At 45.8% G+C, this 19,491-nt stretch overlaps 1 protein-coding gene across 1 annotated transcript in view; it reads left to right on the top strand.

The window, feature by feature from the left end:
- The first annotated feature begins 10,201 nt into the window (after positions 1-10,201).
- Positions 10,202-19,491, top strand: part of EPHX2 (epoxide hydrolase 2) — an 85,253-nt gene continuing 75,963 nt past the window's right edge. The window contains exon 1 of the mRNA XM_047856685.1: positions 10,202-10,383. Within this exon, the coding sequence (XP_047712641.1) occupies positions 10,283-10,383 (101 nt within the window). The 5' untranslated portion in view covers positions 10,202-10,282. The remainder of the gene's footprint in view (positions 10,384-19,491) is intronic.

The raw sequence follows: 19,491 nt of genomic DNA on the forward strand, positions 1-19,491 counted from the left end.
TGCTCATTCTACTCCCGTATCCCTAGGAGTCATCAGTTACTCTGTCCAGCTCCATATCTAGCCTCTCTGGGCAATGCCTATCCTTGCTCTTATCCTGACACAACGTCATCTTGAAATTCTGTTTCCCATGGAGTAAATCATAAAGTTCATCAAAAGCACACTGCATATAAAGTAATGGGGTTCGCAGAAAACAAAATAAATTAACCAAGTAAGGAAGAAAATATAGGCTGGTACATTCCTTATTGCTATAAAAGATTGTTAGGTTAGAGCTGGTATTTATAGCTTTCCCCTTCACCCATCCTCCAGAAGAAGCATCTATTCCATGAAAGACAAATTGCTACCCCTTCCATTATGGAAGGAGTTCAATGTAATCAGCTTGCCACCAGGTGAATGATTTGAGCCTCTGGGCTTGGGCACCCTATCTAGAGCTCAGGGTTTGTCATTGCTGCTGGAGAGCTGGGCATTTGGCAATGACAGCAGTAGGGATCCCATCAGGAATAACATCTGTAATTAGAATCACCTAATTAAGTTTACAACGATGCATTGACACTCTGCAAGACCCATCCATCTTAGAGTTTGGTGGTCATCAAAATTATCTTCCCTGCATCATTCTGGCCTTTGATGGTGGTTCTAATGCCATGACTTCCCCCCACCACACCGAAACATGCTATAGATTTTATTTATTACTTTGTTATAGAGGCTTCTCCTTGGTTCCTCCTGTCAAGACTGATGATGATGTGTCACATACTGAGAAGTTCCCTTAACTCAAGTCTTCAGCACCCAAGCTGCAAACCACTTCCCACAGCTCCTGTAATCAAGATGGTAGCCCTCTCACACCAATCTATTTCTCAAGGCCTTGGAGAAGGGAGTGTCTCATGAGCTTTCTCATACGAGGAAGAAGGTGGAAGGTTGTGCATAAAAAAATCCATTCCGACATTTCTATTTTTCCAAGTCTTTCCTTCCACTATACTAATTTGTGATATCTCACAGTAACTTTGCATGGACTACCATTGAACAAACTGTGAATACCTGTGATGGTTAATCTTATGTGTCAACACGACTGGGCTAAGGGAGGCCCAGATAGCTGCTAAAACATTCTTTCTGAGTGTGTCTGTACGATGTCTCTGGAGGAGATATGCATTTAAATCAGTAGACAAAGGCAAGAGGATCACTCTCCCCAATGCAGGTGGGCACCATCTAATCTGTAGAGGGCCTGGGTAGAACAAAAAGGTGATGGAAGCATGATTCAGTTTCTCTGCTTGAGCTATGACCTCTATTTTCTCCTGCTTTTGGTCACCAGTACACCTGATTCTTCAGCCTTCAGACTCAGACCAGGACTTAAACCATTGGTTCCTACCTCTCATTCTCAGACCTTTGGACTCCAGACTGTCAGTGTGTAACACCACCTGCTTTCTGGTTTTCCAGCTTGTAGACAGCAGACTGGGACTTCTCAGCCTCCATAACCATATGAACCAATACCTATAATAAGTCTCATTTTATGTATATATATATATATATATATACGAATAACATATATATATGTATATATATATATATATATGTGTGTGTGTGTGTGTGTAGTATTTTTTCTGTTTCTTGGGAGAACCCTGACTCATACACACCCCAGCTATTCAAATTTGCAGACTAAACCAAAATCTCTAGGAAGTATCCCCCTATCAGTCCACCAAATCTTATTTTAACTTTCTGTCCTTGGTCTAGTACCCTGATAATCCATTTCTATGCATGATCACCAGATTGTGGACATCAACGAGCAGAATCTTGCAGGTTTGGTGTGTGTTTGTGTCTCCTCCCAGGTTTGTCCCTGGAACCTGTCTGCTGGGGCACGGTGGGGACCTAGCCCTTGTTCAAGTCCAGAGGCAGTGAGGGGACTTAGGATGGGGCATGAAGGAAGTTGGCTTACCTGGCTCATGATAAATCTTTCAGGTGAGGTTCTTGTGGGGCTTTCCGCTAAGGTAAGAACAAGTTCATCAGCTTACAGGAAGAGAAACGTCTTTCCCTGACAAGGAAGCGTTCCTATCTTGGGATTATTCCCAGTTCTTAGAGTCTTACTTCTTCCCCATTAGTGCTGTGAGTTGAACTGATGCAATAATTAAGCACATCACAGGCTCAGAATTTGAGTTTGGAATTTCACCATCTGGTCACTTATCCATTTATTGCCTGTCATCTCTGAATGTACTTTCAATTTATGTTTCTTTGAGGATTTCTTCTTTAAAGTATACCCAATACTAAGCTGTCTCAGTGAAGAGCCCTGGAGGGACATTGCAGGAGGATGAGAGAGAGGTTTCCTGTAATTTCTAGCACAGGTGGGGGTACCTTTCAGCCTCAGCCTGGCAATTGCCTCTCTGTAACCATTCCGTCGACATGGAAATCAGAGCCCCAGGTAGCCTGCACACAGCCACCTGCCCAGATTCCCTCGGTGAGCCCCTCTAAGGGCTGTATATGGCTGACTGTGGCCAGAGGGTCACGCGTGAGGAAGATTGCAGGAGAAATAATTTAGGGAAGAGAAGACCAGTTGAGATAAGCAAGAGAGTGGTTTTACATGAAGAATAGCAGAGGCCTAGGGACTGACTTTAGAGATGAGGAAAATGAGGAGGAGCCTGCAGAAGAAACCAAGCAGGAGCCATATGCATAGCAGGTGAGACCATCCAGGCAAGAGAGGGTACGAGAGGCCGAGGACAGAGAGTGTCATCAGGAAGGGCCACCGGGCCAGTTGCTGCTAAGTCGGGCATGGTGAGGGTGTAGAATGATCTATGGATTTAGCAACACAGAGGTTTTCTGTGACGTTGGGAAGAGGATTTTCACCAAGAGGATAAAGACAAAAGCATGAATCAGATGAGTTCAAAGGAGAATGGGCCAAGTAGGTGTAGAGTTGATAAGCCTCAACAACTCTTACAGACTTTTGCTATAAAAGAAGAAAATGAATAGTAGTGGGAGAGAAATGTGGGCTCTCCATAGACTTATTCATTTTTTTAAGGTTTATTTATTTATTTTGAGGGAGACCAAGAGCACACACATGTGAGTGGGGGAGGGGGGAGGGCAGAGAAAGGAGAGAGAGAGAGAGAGAGAGAGAGAGAGAGAGACAGAGACAGAGAGAGAGAGACAGAGAGAGAGAATGCCAAGCAGGCTCCATGCTGTCAGCGCAGAGCCCAATGTGAGGCTTCAACTCACCACCCTGAGATCATGACCCGAGCTGAAACCAAGAGTTGAACACTTAACCAACTAAGTCACCCAGGTGCCCCTATTCATTTATTTAATAAATGAAGTTATAGACTATTGGTGTCTTAGTCTGCTTGAGATGCCATAACAAAACACCACAGATTGGGTGATTTAAGGTACAGAAATTTCCTGCTCTCAGTTCTGCAGGCTGGAAGTCCAAGGTCAAGGTGCCGGCAGGGAGGGTTTCATTCTGAGGTCTCTTGGCATGTAGGCAGCCACCATCTCACTTTGTGCTCACATGACCTCTCCTTTGTGTCCATACAGAGCAAGAGAGCAAGCTCTCTGGTGCCTTTTTATTTTTTATTTTTAAATTTTTTTTAACGTTTATTTATTTTTGAGACAGAGAGAGTCAGAGCATGAACGGGGGAGGGTCAGAGAGAGAGGGAGACACAGAATCTGAAACAGGCTCCAGGCTCTGAGCTGTCAGCACAGAGCCCGACGTGGGGCTCAAACTCACAAGCCGTGAGATCGTGACCTGAGCCGAAGTTGGACGCTTAACCAACTGAGCCACCCAGGTGCCCCTCTGGTGCCTTTTTAAAGAAGGACACTAGGGGCACCTGGGTGGCTCAGTCGGTTAAGCATCTGACTTCGGCTCAGGTCATGATCTCGCGGTTCACGTGTTCGAGCCCCACATCAGGCTCTGTACTGACAGCTCAGAGCCTGGAGCCTGTTTTGTGGATTCTGTCTCCCTCTCTCTCTCTGCCCCTCCCCCACTTGTACTCTGTCTTTCTCTCTCTCTCTCAAAAATAAATAAAACATTTAAAATATTAAAAATAAAATAAATAAGGATGCTAATCCCATCATGGGACCTACCCACATGACCTCAACTAACCCTAATTTCCTCCCAAAGGCCCTGCCTCCAAATACCATCACACTGGGGCTTCAACATACAGATTGGGGGGGAGGGGACACATACATTCATTCCGTCCATAACGGTCAGCTTGTGAAAGGGATGATCCAGGAGAGGAGATAACTGGTGATGGGGTGAGGAGTTGTCCTTGTGCCTACAAGAGTACCAAATTCAGTGTCTCACAGGAAGAGTCAGCCTTAGCCAGGAGCAGAGGCAGCTGGTCAGTGTGGCTGGAGAGGAGATGGAGTTGAAGCAGCCACAGGTCCAGGGTGAGTCAACAGACAGGTGGAAGTCTGTGGAAGTTTTCTGATTGCTACAATTTTCTCAGTGCAGTGGGAAGCAAAGACACTGGCTGAGAGCGAGGATGGGGGAAAGCATTGGAGACTGAGGGGAGAAAGGAATGTGTCACTCAGTCTCCCGGGAGATCACATGAGAGACCAGGCAAGGGAAGAGTAGTGGAGTAGTTGGGTGTAGTGTAGAACAGTCAGCTGAGTTGAGATTAATATTGTGGGTCTTCAGAGGGGATCAGGGTGCAGCGATGAGGACTGAAAGGTCGTCTCCCCCTCCCCCTTCCCAGTGACACAAGGGGAGGGAGGAGAACAGTGGAAGCAGGTGCCTCAGAGGAGAGCCACATTTGAGACTTGCACATCTTGAGAGCAAGAAGAGCAAGACAATAGAAGAAAGATTAGGGGAAGGAATGAATCTTGCTGATGATGACCCTGAAGTTCCAGAGGGCATGGTGAGTTCCAGAAGGTTCCAGAAGGCACAGTAGAAGGGTTTTGAGAATTGGTGAGGAGTAAGAGGTGCCTACACTGGCTGATCTAGGCAGAGAATATATTTAATGACAGGCTATTGGTGAGGCCCTTTGGAAGCTTAGAGAACCAAACCTGGAAAACTAGTAGCAGAGAAGGCCAACCATCAAAATCACCCCAGACCAGACTTGGAAACACAGTGCTGCTTCTGTTGCTGAATGCTGAGGGTCACATGGCCTGCATCGTCCCTGTCGGCTGAGGACCTTGGATATTGTTGCTGCCCCAAAATTGCCAACCAAAGCCCTCCCCTCTGTCCCTCTTCCCTCCTGCTATAAAGCCTGGGCTGGGTGCATCTAATCTGCTGAACCTGACTCACAGACCTTCACCCTAGTTCAAGGCGTGCTCACAGAATCTGAGGGAGGAAAAGAGAAGCAGGCTAGGCAACCGCACAACTAAGAACAATGTAGTGACAGCAAACCACACCATGGTACAATTTTTAGGAAGCCACCCTTGTGTCTCTTCGTCCACACCAAATATATAGGATTAGATTGGGGAAGTTCCATACTATCCACCCCAGAAACACTAGATGCTTCTGCCACTGCTATTGCTGGAAGAAAGTTCCAGCTCACATATCTGTTGCTTCAAGTTTCTTGTTCTCATACCCAAATCACAGGCAAGAAGGTTGAAGGGCAGAGCCCATGTCACATGAACAGCATTACGGGAGCCTAGGAAACAGGGTGTCGTGGAGTCTATCTTGAGAAGGAAGAACTCAAAACGCGAGAGCTATCACAGTAGAGAGATGATGTTCAAAGGACACTGTGCATCTCTAAATGACAGATGTCCACTGCAGGGTAGAATTCTTCAAAAGTAGGAAGAGGTTATAGATATTGGGAAGTAAAAAAAATAATAATAATAACTAAGAAAAATGACAAGTAGCCACCATAAATATTTCTAATGTCCTCATTCATGGCCCCAGAAGCAACTGGAAATTCCTTGAATTCATCATCCCACTACAATAGAAGCTTCTTAGTCCCTATTTTTGTCTGTTTTATTTACCAATGAAACCCAAGTGCCAGAAAGTGCTTAATATATTATTTGTTGATGAATTAAAGAAATTCATTTGCTGCACTAAAGAAAGACAAAGCTTCAGGTGGAATGTGGGTTTAGAGAACTTGTGGTGCCTGGGTGGCTCAGTTGGTTAAGTGTCTGACTCTGGGTTTCGGCTCAGGTCATGATCTCATGGTTTTATGCTTTATTTATTTTTGAGAGCAAGAGAGGCAGAGCACGAGAGGGGGAGGGGCAGAGAGAGAGAGAGGGAGACACAGAATCCCAAGCAGGCTCCAGGCTCTGAGCAGTCAGCACAGAGCCCAATGCAGAGCTCGAACTCACAGACCACAAGATCATGGCCTGAGCCGAAGTAGAAGTGGGACACTTAACTGACTGAGCTACCCAGACGCCCCTTATAAATATTAAAATGAACAGACATAAGGGGTAGGATTTACATTTCAGTAAAGATTTCCATAGCCCAGCTGAGTGAGCTCTTCCCTTCCTACACCGTGGGTAGCAGAAAACATGGGGGAAGTATTACCCAAGAGAAAGAGCAGAGCACAGTAAAATGCCATTGAGACCTCTACACCTTGCCTAAGCAATTCAGCCAGGGCGTTCTGTAACTCACAAGGTATTATAGAATATTCCATACCACGTCAATTTACTACTTTACTGGCCCTGAATAAACAAGGGTGCCCGTGATAGCTTCATAATTTCCTATTAACAAGCAATTATTCCCATCTTAAAAGGAAGTCTCAGATTCTGTGTTTCTTACTTTCCTTCTCAGAAGGAGGATTTACAAAATCCAGTTCTGTCAGGGTGTCCTTCCTCTTTGCTTTGCTACATTTACAAACATATATGTATATGTATTCCTAAATGGTACTGCACCAGATGGCAGAAACTACTCTAGTTAATTTAAATAGAAAGAGATGTAATTCAGGCTACTAGGAACCTACAAAATCTTTGCAAGCAGTGGGGAAGTGAGCTCCAGGGTGAGCCTTTAAGAAAGACTCCCAAAAAACACCACCGAACCAGAAGCTATTACCTCTGCCCTACTCAACTGGACACCACTGGGACTGAGTTCAAGAATACACAGCTTAGTGGGGAGCCAGAAATCCAGAAGCAGCTCCGAGTTCTTTGGGCTGAGTGACTGAGTGAATGGGGGTGCCATTTAGTAGACTGAGAATGTATTGGGATTAACAGGCTTAAGAGGTAAGAAGGTACCAAGAGTTCTGTTTTGGTCATGATAAATTCAAGATACCTGTTGGATATTCAAGGGGAGATGTTCAGTAAGAGGTTGGATGTGTGAGTTTAGAGACCAAAGTAAAGTCTAAGTTGGAGATTTAATTTAAGTGGGTTCATATTGTTGGGGCGCCTGGATGGCTCAGTCGGTTGAACGGTTGAACATCCAACTTTGGCTCAGGTCACTATCTCAAGGCTGAGTTTGAGCCCCTGCCTGTCATCACAGAGCCTGCTTAGAATCCTCTGTCCCCTTCTCTTCTCTCTCTGCCCCGCCCCCTGCTCTCTCTCTCTCTCTGTCTCTCTCTTTCTCTCTCAAAATAAATAAATAAATAAAACTTTAAAAAAAAAAGGAAGAAAGCACTACTATCAGTCTCAGGCAGTGTGGGATCCAAGGAATTTAACAAAAATCCCCTACCCCTGGACAAGCAGAGCAAGACTGACTCCATTTTGTGCTACACCCACCATCTCATGTATAACCCCCACATGACACTCCCCCACCCTAGTCAAGCCGCTGAGCACACCCTTACTGGAAACCGGCTCAAATAGGAATGCAGAACCCCTAACCGCCAAAGATTGTAAATCCCGCCTTTTGCCTGCCAAACTTGCGTGCCAATTCTGACCAGAGTGATAGGCTAGTTCAAACAGTTACTATAGGGTAAATTGTAATTCAATTGGCCACCTGCATGTGGAGTAACATGACTATGCAACTTTCTGTGTGTGTTACAATCTCATTGGCCACTGGCCCCTATAAAACTGCTATGCCTTTTAACCTAGGGGTCCAAGTCCCTGCTCCGCTGTGTCAGGTATACTTGGGCCCAAGCTCGAGCTTGCAAATAAACCCTCGTGCGTTTGCATCGGTATCAGCTCCTTGGTGGTCTCTCGGATTCTAAATCGGGGGCATTACAGCAGATCCTGGAAGAGGTTGTAAGACAAGAGAAGTAAGCATGGTCATAGTTCACCAGAACAAAACACACAAAACAAATTTGTTGTTCTTCTTCACCAGATTGATGATTTGTAGATGCAAAGTATGGTATCGGTCAATACCTCTTGATTTCAGTAAGGAGTCTGATGATCTTTCACAACATTGTTCTAGCCAAATGAGGGAGAATATCTTGGATAAATTCACAAATGGCACATTCAACAGGGAGGTCTCTAGTGTCCGTGTCTTGAGGCGAGCTGTAGGCAAGTTGGAACAACTAGGCCAAAAGCATGGTTTTTGTTTTTGTGTTTTTAAAAAAACAATTTTTTTTTTAACATTTATTTATTATTAAGAGACAGAGCGTGAACAGGGGAGGGGCAGAGAAAGAAGGAGACACAGGATCGGAAGCAGGCTCCAGGCTCTGAGCTGTCAGCACAGAGCCCGATGTGGGTTTCAACTCACAAACCACAAGATCATGACCTGAGCTGAAGTTGGAGGCTTAACCGACTGAGCCATCCAGACACCCCTGTTTTTGTTTTCTTAAATGTCTATTTATTTATTAAGAGAGAGGGAGGGAGGGAGGGGCAGAGAGAGAAGGAGAGAATCTCTCAGGACCTGAACCTAAATCAAGAGTCAGATGCTTTCAGAAACTTGTACCCCAATGTTTATAGCAGCACTTTCAACAATAGCCAAATTATGGAAAGAGCCTAAATGTCCATCAACTGATGAATGGATAAAGAAGTTGTGGCTTATATATACAATGGAATACTACTTGGCAACAAGAAAAAATGAAATATGGCCCTTTGTAGCAACGTGGATGGAACTGGAAAGTGTTATGCTAAGTGAAATAAGTCATACAGAGAAAGACACATGCCATATGTTTTCACTCTTATGTGGATCCTGAGAAACTTAACAGAAACCCATGGGGGAGGGGAAGGGGAAAAAAAAGTTAAGAGAGGGAGGGAGTCAAAGCATAAGAGACTCTTAAAAACTGAGAATAAACTGAGGGTTGATGGGGGGTGGGAGGGAGGAGAGGGTGGGTATGGGCATTGAGGAGGGCACCTGTTGGGATGAGCACTGGGTGTTGTATGGAAACGAGTCTGACAATAAATTTCATAATAAAAAAATGAATAAACTAAACTCTGAAACTAAAAAAAAAAAAAAAAGAAAAGAAAAAAAAAGAGTCAGATGCTTAACTGACTGAGGCACTCAGGGGCCCCATAGGCCAAAAGCATGTTTTAATTCACAGAGCTACACTACAGACGCAGGAGGGGTCCAAGGACCCCTCTTCAGCGAGGACAGCTCAGACACTCCTAAGCAAAGTCCAGAAACAAAGGAGCCAACCAGGAGTGTGGCGTCTGTGATTTAAAACAAAGCCGGGAGGGGCGCCTGGGTGGCTCAGTCGGTTAAACGTCCAACTTCAGCTCAGGGCATGATCTCGCGGTCCGTGAGTTCGAGCCCCGGGTCGGGCTCTGTGCTGACAGCTCAGAGCCTGGAGCCTGCTTCAAATTCTGTGTCTCCCTCTCTCTCTGACCCTCCCCCGTTCATGCTCTGTCTCTTCCTGTCTCAGAAGTAAATAAATGTTTAAAAAATTTTTTTTTAAATAAAACAAAGCCGGGAATACTTTTAGGAGCATTAGTACAAGTAGCATGTACAAAGCAGTAATAAGTAAGCCTCGTTCCACAAGAGATTGGAATGGATGTATTCTGAGTTGGCATACCATACCCGGAGCATATTTTATTCTGGAAACACATTTTGCTCTGACAGATAAGTGTGCGACTAGGGGAGCGTGCTCAGGATAGTGAGGGGTCTGTAAATATACGCACCGAAAGGAGGGCAACAAAACTATTAGTTTAGTGGCTAGGCCAAGGGAAACGCACATCAAAGGATCCAAATATTGAACGCAGCTTTTGGCAACACACGCGCGCACTTGAAAGTCTGTGGCCCCTGGCTCTTTCTCAGACGTCCCCTGTCTCAGGCCTGCTCGGTCCGGTGAAAGTCTGGCAAATTGGCGTGAAGCGCTCAGCCCCGACAGGCCTCGGACACAGGTCCGCTTTGCGCCTGGGACGCGACCCCGGCCGGACCAGGACAGGGGGCGGGGAGGGGGCGGGGCAGGGGCGGGGCCGCGCTCCACAAGTGGGTGGGGTCCCGGCCGCCTGCCGCTCCAATACCACCCCAGACCTCCGCGCATCCCGGGCGCTTTGTGCGGGGCCGAAGGTGAAGGCGCAGGCCGCCATGGCGCTGCGCGCGGCCCTGTTCGACCTGTACGGGGTCCTGGCGCTGCCCTCGCTGGCCGGGGCCTTCGGCCGCGCGGAGGAGGAGTTGGCGCTGCCCAGGTAAGGGAGCCGGCGCCGGGCCAGAAAAGGGCTACGGGCGAAGGGTAGGGGGAGAGGGGGAGGCGGCGCGGCAGGGGGCGGGACCCCGCCGAAAAGCTGCCTCTGGGGACCTCAGGCCGTGCTTTCACATTGCTTAGGGCGAGAGCCCTGCTAAAGGTTAAAACAATTACCCGGCCCGAAAATACCGGAGCATGTCAGTAGACCCATTGTCTTCCTGAATAGAGAGTAATTAAATAGTAATTAAATAGAGAGTAATTAAATCTCTCTAAAGACTCCACAATTGCCCTGTGTATTGACGGCTTTTCCCAAAGGGAGGGGAACTGCTCGCCGCGCCATCTGCTGTCCCCTAAGTCTGTGTAATGGAATAGGTCTTAAAAGAAGCGCTGAAGTTTGCAAGAGAAAAAAGTTCTGTGCGTTGCCGTTCACGTACTAGAAGAGCAAACTAGAGAAACAGCCCCAAAGCCGAATCGCTGGGAAATGATGGACTAGGAAGCGTCACCTCTGAAGAGAAATGTTCAGAATGAGATTTCAATAACACCAGAAAAGAAAGACCTGTTGTGATAATTGGGAAAAAACAAACGAACAAACAAAAACCACCCACCAGAATGTAAAACAATTAATACAACATGGTTTCAGTTACGGGGGAAGAAGAGCTATATGCCGAAAAACGTCTGGAAGAAATATTCCAGAATATCTTTGGGATTGTTAATCCCAGGTGAGATTATGAATTATTTCCTTCATTTTTCTACTTTTTGCATTTTCTAAGTGCAAATATCTGCTTATGAACATGTGTTTCTCCTATAGTGAGAAGGAAGGAAAGCCTGTTTGTTTAAAACATTAAGAAAGAAAGGAAGAAAGAGAGATCACTCTGGCAACACCTACAAAAACGAAATTCTGAACTAGTGGCAAGAATAAGTAGAGGGTGGAAGCTTTGAGAATTGTGCCCTGTTTTGTTTCGTGGCAAATTAATGCTCAGAGATTGAGTTTGTTTTTGTCTGCAGTTTATTTAACACTGGTTCGCTGTGGGTATTTCACAAGCCAATAGCATGCAGGATAATGTCCCTTCATAAACCAATAAACAACATACTTGCAAACAATGATTGATTAATCCCATTCTTGTTCCAGTTAAGGAGATCTGAACTGGATCCAAATGAGGTCCAAATTTAGTTGTTTGATTTTGCACTTGTGGGAGATGGTGTAGCCAATTGAGAGCTGCCCTCCAGCTTGCTGGTGCAAAAGTCAGAGTCCCCTGTTGCCAGAGCATGTTGCTAGGGAACGATGGCACCAGCATTGGTGGGCAGGAGGACTTTCTTCCCCAGCTGGCGGCTATTCCTGAAAGAGTTGCCTTCATCAGGGCAAAAGCTAATTGCCCCAAGGGCTTGGGAGAGCTATTTAGAGGAGCAGAGCCCCTCAGCACTGACCAAATACTCTGGAGAGTCCTCACAGACTCTCCGAATGGCTTCTTCAGTTTTTTTTACTGATTGACATCCAGTGAGGCCGTCAGCAGTTGAGCTACTGAGTGCTTATCAAGGGCATAGGACCAGAAGACCAGTTACTGACTTTCTGTTACAGCTTCCCTCCTTTCAAAACAGCTTCACATCTAACAACTTCATTTTTTTTTGGGGGGGGGGGGGGGTCTTTGTTGTGGATTTGAAATCATATCAAACCAATACAAAACATGCCCCATTCTAGAATTCTTGTGATACTAAAGACCAGCAGGACTTTCTGTCCTGTTGTATCAATGATAAAAGACTGGTTAGTGCAAGCCTGCCAAGCCAAAAGGGGTCTCAGAATCTAGAGCAGCCCTTACTCCTATAGTATGGAAACTGAAGCTTAGCAGAGGATTCACTTGATCTCTGTAGTAATTAGACACAGGCAGCCATGGAACCAGTTTTTCTGCCTCCCTGTTTAGGATTCTTTCCTCTCTGGTTCATCATGACTTCCCACTCCCTTGGCTATTGTACAGGGAAAGATACCAGTCTGTAGGCGGTGAGTAAGTACACTGATAAGTATGTCAACAATAAATTGATATCAATATGTCACATCAATAATAAGTGTGTCAGTAATTATTTGTTGTCAGTAAACACAAACAACACAATAAACTCTGTGCCTACAGAGTCCACAATCAGAATAATCACATCCCAGGTCATTAGGATTTGAGAGAAGGATTGAAAATGGAAAGCCACCTTTGATCCAGGCTTGTCCAATTCAGATCATTTACAGGAGCGAGAAGCTGAGGGAGGATTAGTGAGTTTTATTTTTTATTTTTATTTTTTTATTATTTTTTTAAAATATTCATTTATTTTTGAGGGAGAGCGTGAGTGGGGGGGCGGGGCAGAGAGAGGGAGACACAGAATCTGAAATAGGCTCCAGGCTCTGAGCTGTCAGCACAGAGCCTGACGTGGGACTCAAGCCCACAAACGACGAGATCATCGCCTGAACCCAAGTTGGACACTTAACCAAATGAGCCACCCAGGTTCCCTAGTGAGTTTAGAAACCCTTTTAACCATAGTGTTGTTTTGCTTCCTTTTGACTCATAAATTTGATTTTATTTTTAAAAGACCTGAAAAGAGAGTAAGCTGTGAGCTATATTTGTGCCTGTGATCTCATCAATGTGGGGGTGAACATGACTTGTGAGGATACAAGTATACAAGTTTACAAATGTGGGGTATTGAAGACAGCACTCATCTCTGAGTCAGGCCCAGATTAAAAATCTCAGTTCTAACACGTACTGCTGGGTAACCTTGTTTAATCTGTTTTAGTCTTAGTCAACTCCTCTATAACCCTAGTCTTCATGTTAAAATAAGAAAATGCCTTCTAGAAATTTTTGTGAGGGTTAAATTAGGTAACATGTAAAGTGGCTGGATGGCTGTATTGTGTGACACATTTCTTTATAAAAGTCTTGTGCATGTGTAAAGTGCTCCATTAGGCATATTCTGTTTATAGTTGCAAAGACTTGCACTCCCTCTGTGACCATGGTTAAAGATCATTCCCAGCAGTCATAAAACAGGTGATAGCAAAGCTAGCCGGTGCCAGGAGGTCAGAGTCCATAATCTTGACCTTCTTAGCCTTTGGAGTCTGGGAACTAACCGTGAAGGTATTCATTCATCAGGTAAGCCTGGGGCACCTGGGTGGCTCGATTGGTTAAGCATCCGACTCTTGCGTTTGGCTCAGGTCATGATCTTGCATGCAGTTCGTGAGTTCAAGCTCCATGTCGGGCTCTGCACCGACAGCCCGGAGACTACTTGGGATTCTTTCTCTCTGCCACTCCCTTGGGCTCTCTCACTCTCTTTTGTTCTTAAATAAACATGGAAAGAAAAAAAAAAAAAAGGTGAACCTGAAGAGCCTGCCTTACACTGTACATTTTTCAACGTGCTTGGCATCCGGTATGCAAACTCAGGCATCCACAGATGGCCAGAGCTCAAGATGAAGGCAGTGCCATCAGAGGGACAGAGTTTTTGGGTGGTTCAAAAGAGGGACGGGTTAGGCCTAAGCTGGAGAACCAGGAAAGCCTTAGTGGAGGCAGCGCCTGAGAAGACTGGTAAGAGGTTGATGGGGAGAGATGTGAAGGGAGAACCTTCCAGATGAAGGGAGCAGCACGAACAAAGGCTTGGGGGATGGGGGGTGGAAAGCATGGAATGTGCACTAGAAGATTGAGTGTGGCCAGAGATGAGGGACGTCGTGGGAGACAAGTAGGGGAGTTGCTTGTTCCTGTGCTGTAGTGTGACAGGAAAGTCAGGCTGAGTGTGTACCTACTTTGATAGCCGGTGACTGTCTCAGGGGTTTTGAGCTGGGGTGGAGGGGAGGTAAAATCACAGGTGCTCGAATGCAAGGTAGCCGGTTGTTGGGGTGATGGGTCAGGTACACCGGTCAGAGGAAAGAGGCTGATGCTCGCTTGAGACCCGGGAGTTCGGGCGCTTGCTGGTAGAGCAGGCCGGGTGACGGTGAAGCCCGGCAGGGGTTGGAGCCGAAGTGAGCGAGTCCTTCTGTGAGTGAGGTCACAGGCATGGAAGGTGAGGAAGCTGTGCTGAAGGGCCCAGTGGGGATCCAAGGAGGTCCGAGAGCCTTGTGCCGAAGCCGTGAGGGGGAGAGGGCGGGAGGGTCCTGGACATCCATACATCCCTGCCAGAGGACAAGGTGATGGGGGCCTGGGCGGCCATCCTGAACTCCAGCAGTGGAGACGCCTGAATACCTGGCCTGGAACAGGAGGGTGCAGCTTCTTCCAGTGGGCATCGGTGGCATCGCACAGCAGGAGGAGGGACGAGGAGACTCCACTCTTGGCGGTGACCCCTTCGGACCAGTGTCCTGTGAGGGTCGGGGTGCTGGAGATGGGGGTCACCTTGACAGCTGAGGCTGACATGATCTAGAGGAGCCAGGATGGTGCCCTGAGATCCGGATCCGCTTGTAGACAGTCGTGTTTCACGTAATACCTTCGCACACAGCTTTGTTATGGAAGATCCGCCCAGTGTACTTGGCCTGAACACCAGGGATGGGGAGAGTATCAGGTCCTTTCAAAACTGTATGTTCAAGGGGGCGCTGGGCAGCTCAGTTGGTTGTATCCGGCTCTTCACTTCCACTGAGGTCATGATCTCACAGTTCATGAGTTCGAGCCCCACATCGGGCTCTGTGCTAGCTGAACGGAGCCTGCTTGGGATTCTCTCTCCCTCGCTCTCTGCCCCTCCCCTGCTTGTGCTCCCCCCACCCCCTCTAGATAAATAAATAAAAATAAACAAACAAAAAAGAAAAATGTATATGCTAGAACCCGAGGTGCTTGTTGTATACAGTGCTCAGTAAATGTTTTTTTAGCAAGAGAAACAAGGGGTCAGCAAATACAGAAAGGGTATTTGAGAATCACGTCTTCTTATCTGTATCCTGCGTGCTATATCAGGAAGTATTTGTTGAATGCCTCCAGGAGCTCCGGGGGCAGCTCCCAGATTTGTAGTGGTTTATGCCTGTTACTTACTACCTCTGGGATTTTGAATTATCTCTGAAGCATCTTTCTCTTTATTTTCTTTTACACATAGGTTTTAACTTCACAACTAATACACAGATGCATCCTTGTTATGAAAATTTTCAAACTAACAGAATAGCACAGAAAAGTAATGCAAGTCCTGGGGTGCCTGGATGGCTCAGTCGGTTAAATGTCTGACTCTGGATTTTTTTTTTTTATTTTTTTTATTTTTTTTTATGAAATTTATTGACAACTTGGTTTCCATACAACACCCAGTGCTCATCCCAAAAGGTGCCCTCCTCAGTACCCATCACCCACCCTCCCCTCCCTCCCACCCTCCCCTCCCTCCCACCCTCCATCAACCCTCAGTTCTCGGTTTTTAACAGTCTCTTATGCTTTGACTCTGGATTTTTGGCTTGAGTCATGATCTCATGGTTTGTGGGTTCGAGCCCTGCATCGGGCTCTGCTCTGGCCGTGTGGAGCCTACTCAGGATTCTCTCTCTCTCCCTCTCCTTCTGCCCCTCCCTGCTCTTGCTCGCTCGCTTTCTCTTTCTCTCTCTCAAAATAAATAAACTTAAAAAAAAAAAAAGGAATGCAGGTCCCTCTTCCTCTTCCTCTCCCCATCCCTGTAATCGTGGTTGATACCTAGTTCATTTAATCCAAAACCAAGGGGGTTTTTAGAGGGTCCCCCCCCGTAATTCTTTTTTTTGTGTGTGTTTATTTTTGAGAGAAAGTACAAGCGGGGGAGGAACAGAGAGAGGGGGAGACGCAGGATCCAAAACAGACTGTGCTGTGCTGACAGCAGAGAGCCTGACGCGGGACTCAAACCCACCAACCATGAGAACATTACCTGAGCTGAAGTTGGACACTTAACTGACTGAGCACCCAGGCGCCACCCCCCCACCCCCATAATTCTTTATAGCAAAACCTGGGCCTGACTTCATTTGACCACAAAATCTGACCTCGTTTTGGTAGTAAATCTGAACTGAACAAGTATGGGGCTGTTTTTCATTTTTATCCCATTGCTGTGAGTAGTCACACATTTCACCACAGAAATACTAATGGTTTTGATTAAGAGGGCTGCCCCAGACCCTCCTAGAGGGGTTACTTACCATGGTATATCCCCCAGTTCTTTACCGTTACAATCTGAACAGTTCTGACTTTTGAAACTCCTCTGGTTCTGAGGTTTCAGATAAGGCCTTGTCTGTCTGTCACTTGCTTATCTGAATTTGCAGGCACATCGATGCACGGTTTGGTACGTAGGTAGTTTGGTAGATAGCTAGGTTTATTTTTTTTTTTATTAATATGAAATTTATCATCAAATTGGTTTCCATACAACACCCAGTGCTCATCCCAACAGGTGCCCTCCTCAGTGCTCATCACCCACCTTCTCTTCCCTCCCACCCCCCATTAATAAGAGTCTCGTTGGGGCGCCTGGGTGGCGCAGTCGGTTAAGCGTCCGACTTCAGCCAGGTCACGATCTCGCGGTCCATGAGTTCGAGCCCCGCGTCAGGCTCTGGGCTGATGGCTCAGAGCCTGGAGCCTGTTTCTGATTCTGTGTCTCCCTCTCTCTCTGCCCCTCCCCCGTTCATGCTCTGTCTCTCTCTGTCCCAAAAATAAATAAACGTTGAAAAAAAAATTAAAAAAAAAATAAGAGTCTCGTATGGTTTGGCTCCCTCCCTCTCTAACCTTTTTTTTTGTCCTTCCCCTCCCCTATGGTCTTCCATTAAGTTTCTCAGGATCCACATAGGAGTGAAAACATATGGTTATCTGTATCCCTGTATGACTTATTTCACTTACCATAACACTCTCCAGTTCCGTCCAACTTGCTACAAAAGGCCATACTTCATTCTTTCTCATTGCCAAGTAGTATTCCATTGTGTATATAAACCGCATATTTTTTGTCCATTCGTCAGTTGATGGACATTTAGGCTCTTTCCATAATTTGGCTATTGTTGAGAGTGCTGCTATAAACATTGGGGTACAAGTGCCCCTAGGCATCAGCACTCCTGTATCCCTTGGGTAAATTCCTAGCAGTGCTACTGCTGGGTCCTAGGGTAGGTCTATTTTTAATTTTTTGAGGAACCTCCACACTGTTTTCCAGAGCGGCTGCACCGTTTGCATTCCCACCAACAGTGCAAGAGGGTTCCCGTTTCTCCACATCCTCGTTAGCATCTGTAGTCTCCTGATTTGTTCATTTTGGCCACTCTGATTGGCCTGAGGTGGTATCTGAGTGTGGTTTTGATTTGTATTTCCCTGATGAGGAGCGACGTTGAGCATCTTTTCATGTGCCTGTTGGCCATCTGGATGTCTTCTTTGGAGAAGTGTCTATTCATGTTTTCTGCCCATTTCTTCACTGGATTATTTGTTTTTCGGGTGTGGAGTTTGGTAGATTGGTAGAAAGCTAAGATTAAAAAAAAAACCAATAGGATTGTGGCACACGTACTGTTCTAGGCCTTAATTTTTTTTTTTTTTTACTTAATTTGCTTAGTTTCAATTACTTCATTTAACAATTGGACATCTTCCTGTGTCTATTTATATATATCTACTTTTACTTTTTTTAACCACTCCATAGTATTCCACAACGTGGAAGTGCCATCGTTCATTTAAGCATTTTCCCTCTTGATGGACATTTTGTTATTTCTTAATCATCAATGTTGCAAACAGTGTCCCTGCAATAGCTCCCTAGGGTAGTTTGCTAAAAGTGGAAACATCAGGTGAAAGTGCATTTACATGTAAGTTATTGATGGATTCTGCCAAAGCCTTCTGTAAAAACACTGTACCTTTCCTGACAGCATATCAGAAACCCAGCCCCAGAGCCTCCCCGTAGCGGGGATGACCCTTTTAAATTTTTGCCATGCAGATGGGTGAAAAATAGCACCCTACTGTGCAAGTTTTCATTTTCCTCTTCACTATTCATTTTAATTGGCCATTTGTAGCTCTTCCTTTGGTATTTACCTGTTACGCTGTTTTCCCATTTTTGTCCTGGATTGTTTGTCACTTTGATTCCTACCATGATGTTTTGTGTTTTCTACTTAACCACCGCTTCTGCTATTTCTTCCTTTATTCCTCTTTTTCCTGTCTGTAGTTGTGTTGACCAAGTTTTCTTTTTCTCCAGTTTAACGGGGGAGGAACATTTTATTTCTAGTCTTCTTATGGGTACATTTTGTTTCTTATCTCTTTAAGGTAAGCTGTAATTATTTTATTTTTATTTATTCTTTAAGTTTATTTGAGAGAGAGAGAAAGCATGAGGTGGGGAGGAGCAGAGAGAGAGAGAGAGAGAGAGAGAGAGAGAGAGGGAATCCCAAGCAGGCTCCATGTTGTCAGCACAGAGCCCAATGTGGGACTTGAACTCATGAATTATGAGATCATGACCTGAGTGTCAGTTGGATGCTTAACTGACTGAGCCACCCAGGCGCCCCTACCTATGATTTTTTAATGTGCATATATAGTAATTTATTCCATTAATAGAACCTTTTCTATCAGCATGCATGTTTATTGGTGTCTTTATTTTTTGTATAATGAAGAATTTGTCTGGTGTTTGTCCTGGGTTCCTAGCACGGAGCTTCTAAAGCCCTTCGAATTTCCTGAGGGAGAGGAGTGCCATTGCTAGGCAATGAGGTGACTCATGGGGGGAGCTTACAAATCTTCATGGTTGGGACTGGTCACTAGGAAGGCCAACGGAGTGATTGGGGTGGAGGCCAAAACTCCATTTTTGGGGTGGAGACTGGAACTCCATTTAGGTAAGAAGGAAGTCTTACTGATGTGGGGCCTTAAGGAAAATAACTGTGTTTGGAGCCTGTGGTTTTCTTTTTAACACCAACTGACTTGGGGAGACCGCTCGGAGAGGCCCTGAGACTGCTTGAAAAGAGACATACCTGGTCAGCCCCCAGCTGCTTCAGCCCTTCCCTTCCCCCATCCAGTTCTAGCTGTCTGCGGACACAGGAGAGATCCCCAGCCAGAACCTCCCAGCTGAGCCCTTCCCTAATTCCTGACCCGAAGAAACCTTGAGAGATAATAAAACGACTGATTGTTTTAAGCTACAGGTTTGGGGCTGATGTTTTAGGTAGCAGTAATGGCTAGAACACTGTCTGCCTCCTTTACAACTTAATTTTTCTCAGTATCACTAACACTTTGTGTAATTTACCAGTTTATTC

The sequence above is a fragment of the Prionailurus viverrinus genome, chromosome B1 (assembly GCF_022837055.1).
Source record: "Prionailurus viverrinus isolate Anna chromosome B1, UM_Priviv_1.0, whole genome shotgun sequence".
Classification (NCBI taxonomy): domain Eukaryota; kingdom Metazoa; phylum Chordata; class Mammalia; order Carnivora; family Felidae; genus Prionailurus; species Prionailurus viverrinus.